Source organism: Triticum dicoccoides, chromosome 6B (assembly GCF_002162155.2).
Source record: "Triticum dicoccoides isolate Atlit2015 ecotype Zavitan chromosome 6B, WEW_v2.0, whole genome shotgun sequence".
NCBI classification, from domain to species: Eukaryota; Viridiplantae; Streptophyta; class Magnoliopsida; order Poales; family Poaceae; genus Triticum; species Triticum dicoccoides.
This window is the reverse complement of record NC_041391.1, coordinates 15540930-15545725: the sequence shown is the minus strand read 5'-3', so window position 1 is coordinate 15545725 and position 4796 is coordinate 15540930. Positions and strand designations below refer to the sequence as shown.

The following is a 4796-nucleotide window of genomic DNA, read 5'->3' as shown; positions in this document are numbered from 1 at the left end:
AACACAACCGATAAACCCTGACATAACTCTATTTATAGGACAAACACTAGAGAAGCGTACCCACTCCACCCGCCGAAGCGGGGACTGTAGAATGAGAGGCATCCAAAGGGAAACGAAAAGTTTGTAGCATCATCTATGATCAAGAAACTTCTTGTAATCGCCAAAAAAAGGCTACCTTAAATGCGTTTTCTTTTCTTTGTAAACGTTGTTCTAAACGAGGTTGAAAAAAAATATCATATGTCAAAAGATAACAGGAGAACAAAAAGATCAATGTTTTGGCCACCGCCACAATCACGCCAAACTTTTCTAGATACCCTAACCAAATGAACGCGCCTTAGATTGCCTCGACAAAGTGGGGAACGGTCTATGACAGGCTTTGTTGGAAGCGGCACAACCTTTTCCTCGCAGCGACTCGGTGACAGCACTAATAAGCCTTACCCTACTTGTATCTATCTATATAGGCCAGGCAAGAGGGGATGATTCCCCCTTCTCCATACACAAGAGCGGCAGAGAGAAGAGAAGGAAACCCACATGCCCCCAGATGAGCGGGCATCACAAGAAGAACAACAAGCTTGTAGCATAATGGACCGGTACAACTTTGTAATAAATCATCAACAATTAATATAGATGAGTGAGTACCTTAATTGAGTATTTTCTTTCTTTGTACTGTAAAATTTGCTAAAAAATTCATTTTAGTTTGAGATCAAATGTGCTCCAAATGAGTTTGAACAAAAATATTGCACAAACATAACGAGAGAACACCTTGTAAACGGGCCCACTCCAGAGAGCAGCACCCAGATGAGAGTGAGACCGACGCGTGGGGCCCACTCCAGAGCACCCACGGAAATCTTCTCCACGGCCTCCTCCTCATTCCCGCACCAACGCGTTCCCCTTTACCTCGCCGCCGGCGCCACCGCGCCGTCGCGCCGCCATGCTCCGCCTCCGTCTCCGATGGCGCGCCCTCTCCCAGCTCCTCTCGGCCCCCTCCGCCTCTCCCATCTCCCAGCTCCTCGGCTATCACAGCCGCCTCCTCTCCGCGGCCGCGCCCGCCGTTTCCACCAACCATAGCTTCGCCGTCGAGGACTACCTCGTCTCTACCTGCGGGCTTCCCCAAGCGCAGGCCCTCAAGGCCTCCCACAAGCTCGCCCACCTCAAGTCCCCAGCCAATCCCGACGCCGTCCTCGCCTTCCTCGCCGGCCTCGGCCTCTCCGGCGCTGATGTGGCCGCCCTCGTCGCCAGGGACCCCCGGTTCCTCTGCGCCGGCGTGGGGACAATACTGGCCCCCAACGTCGCCGCGCTCACCGGCCTTGGTCTCGCGTGCTCTGACATCGCGCACCTCCTCTGGCACGCCCCCGGCAAGTTCCATCGTCCCCAATATACACTACTGCCTTGTGCATCTTCGGGTCCTACGAGAATCTCCTCTCTGCTATCAAGCGCAAATCCTACATTCTGTCGTCCGACCTCGACAGGGTGGTCAAGCCCACTGTCGCGCTCCTGCGAGAGTTTGGGATTGGTCCTTGTGATATTGCCAAGCTGTGTGCCGCTCAACCATGGTTGCTCACCTGCAACGTAGAGCGTATCCGGGCGATGGCGGTGAGCGTCGAAGGTCTGGGTGTGCCCCGTGGATCTGGGATGTTTAGGCATGCGCTGAATGCTGTTGCTTTCATCAGCGAGGAGAAAATCGCCGCCAAAGTGGAGCACTTGAAGAAAACATTCAGGTGGTCGGATGCTGAGGTGGGCATTGCTATTTCTAAGGCTCCAAATGTGCTGAACAAGACTAAGGAGTTTCTGCAGAGAAGGTCAGAGTTCCTCATCTCTGATTTGGGGTTGGAGCCCGCATACATTGCTCATCGCCCCGTAATGCTCTCGTACAGCCTGGAGGGCCGGCTAAGGCCCCGGAGCTACGTTGTGAAGTTTCTTAAGGCAAATGGATTGCTAGATCCCGACCGGGACTTGTATTCCGTGCTTGTACTGACTGAGAAGGTATTCATGGAGAAGTACATATGCCCTCACAAGGAAGCTGCACCATGCCTCGCTGGAGACTATGCTGATGCTTGCAAAGGGCTAATGCCGACTAATTTCAGATTTACATGAAGCAAGGATGGGTTATGGAAATCGGTAACTGTGTATGGCATGACAGTTTTCACCATTCATAGTAAGCTGGTAATTCACATTACTATTTTTCCCCCTAAATAGAGATTGATTTTCTGCTGTAGTATGTCTTCCATATGCTGGTTTGGTCGCTGCTAATGCCTAATGAAATTGATAGTCTAATTCATGAACCCTGTGGTGTTGATGTAATGATGTTCTAGTTAAGTAGACATGAAAGCATCGCCTGCAATCTCTGAATATATTTGTGTTTCTGACTTCCATTTTTAGGATAATGGAAATTAAATATGTGGGTAGACCAATTTTCTTGTGAAACCAGAACCCAGAGAACAAGAAAGGATGAGAACTGTATTGCACCGTTTTCCAGTAAATATATCATATGGGTTGCTTTCATCCACATTTTTATTTCCATTTCCATTTCTGTCTTTTTGTTTTTCATCATTTCCAGTTCATTTTCTATATCTAGGTTATGCTTGGAAAATGTATGTTTCTATTGGGTCTCTCATTATGCCTTTTGGTTTCTTTCCCATTATCCTTCTGAAATTGAATATCTTTGTTCCTAAATTCTGCACCTGATTTTACTTCCGCTGAGAAAATTTCAAACTTGAAAAGGTAATCTATTTGGGACTGAAGCATGATCAACAATGAATTAGTCTCATCATTTACATCTGTCATAGTTCGTCAGAACTAGAGAGACGGCCCTGATATATGCTGTGAAGTTTCTCAAGGAAATGGGTTGCTCAAGCGCAACCTGAGCTACAATGCCGTTTTCATGGTGACTGAGAAGGTTTTCATTGAAAATTTTCATATTGCCCTCACAAGGAAGCTGCCCCGCACCTCGCTAAAGAATATGCTGCCACTTGCAGAGGGGAAGTGCTATCTAATTTCATTTTTTTTTCTTGGAATACTTTTTTCTAGAAATCTGATCTCAAAACTGACAGCATTTATTTTGCCGCTAGCTGTTTCTGTTATGAAAAGAATACTTGGCTGTTCCCCTGATACTTAGAATTTTGGCTACCATTGGAAAGCTTTATATTACTTTGCAGTATTAAATGAACTTTAAATGCATTATATATCTTGAGGACTACTAGGACTGAAGTTGTAGCCGTTGGGTGCATTTTATGCCAATATCCACACATACAGGTTAAACTTGGACTCTTGGAGTTAACAAGTTGCCATTGCGGTTGACACACTTGAGTTATTTTTCCCTTGTTTCTTTGATTTGTGTCACTCCTGTTTGCACACAAACCCACGTTATGGTTGAGTAGATAATTAGAGGCGACATGAGCTGGTCGCTCTTCATCTCGTAGCACAAGGAAAAAGAGTCCTGGGATGCAGGAGGTGATGATGGTTCATGTAGCATTACTACTGGGTTCAATTCCATTACGCACATGGTACAGCATATCAGTCGAATTAGAGAGGGATTGATCCTTGCCTGGCTACCACGGGACTTGGGTATATTCATTCTGTGTGCTAAGTGCTAACTAGAGAAGACATGTCATGAGTGCACATAGGCTGCACTTATTGAACAGGGGATGTTTACCTGGAAATATTGGTTTACTCTAATCCACCCAGACCCGGTCTTCATTTTACTGAATTTATATTAGATGTAGCCTTCTTTCTACTGGGAGATGTTGGATGCAGACGCACACCGGATGAATGAGGCAGAGGATCGGCCTCGCTTCGCGGCACACCGCAGATGCATACCGCAGTCAGATTCCACTGCTCAAAGTTTTCGATTGAGATTATGGTTTATCGAGCTACAGTGGTGCAGTGCTGTGATGCACTGAGCTTTTAGTGGTGCATACAAATGGGAATTGTGGCGGCGGCTTGTCATGATCTCCAGTGCTTTGCTTATATGCTTACTGCCATGGAATTATTTGTGGGAATCCATTGACATCATTCAGTCACTTGACTCAAAAGACAGCAGCACTGCATTGCATCCTCTTTTATTCTTTCTTTTGATTGTTGTGGTTGCCCAACAAGTTATCTCTCAGATTATCGCTTTCAGTGCAAACCGGAGTAGATTCATTAATTTAGAGTAGATGGAGCTTCTTTTTCATCTGAAAGACACCCTACATTTCAGAAGATACATACACCTACAGTTTCAGCAGTGAAGTTCTGTTTCCAGTTGCAATAAGCTTGGTTACTTATCAGCTGAGTATAGTAGTGGAGAAGTGGAGATTGACTGGTGTAGCATCTGGATGGACGTGTTAAACATACTATGGTGCACCCGGCGCATGAGGTAGTTAGGATAGATAGATAGATTGTTTTCCTTTCTCTCTAAGTTCTATCTCTTCCTTGAATATCTCTCTCTTTTGTAATCTCAACAATGTATGCGCTATGGTTGGGAGGTGCGCCCCAACTCTATATAACACGAACCCGTCGGCCTCAATAGGCTAAGACGTTTCCAGCTATTGCACATGGTAGTCAGAGCCATCCTTTTCCCATCTAAACTCCATACAAACTCCATCTAGCCCTAGCCATGTCTTCATCCTCCGGCGCCTCCCAAACCAGCCTCAATGGCCAGGTTACCGAGAAGCTGACGCGCACGTCTTCGGCTACGTCGACGGCACTCAGCCGGAGCCGGCGAGACTCCTCGTCACCACCAAGGACGACAAGGAGACTTCATCGCCCAACCCTCTCCACCCAATCTGGGTGAGGGAGAGGATCAGCAGGTTCTCGGA

At 46.8% G+C, this 4796-nt stretch overlaps 1 protein-coding gene across 1 annotated transcript; it reads left to right on the top strand.

Annotated features, from left to right (window-relative positions):
• The first annotated feature begins 897 nt into the window (after window positions 1–897).
• LOC119326656 lies at window positions 898–4531 on the top strand. Its single transcript, XM_037600277.1, has 2 exons — window positions 898–2163; window positions 2722–4531. The coding sequence occupies exon 1, from the start codon at window positions 932–934 to the stop codon at window positions 1571–1573; it is 642 nt and encodes a 213-aa protein (XP_037456174.1). The 5' UTR covers window positions 898–931; the 3' UTR covers window positions 1574–2163; window positions 2722–4531.
• Window positions 4532–4796: the final 265 nt, after the last annotated feature.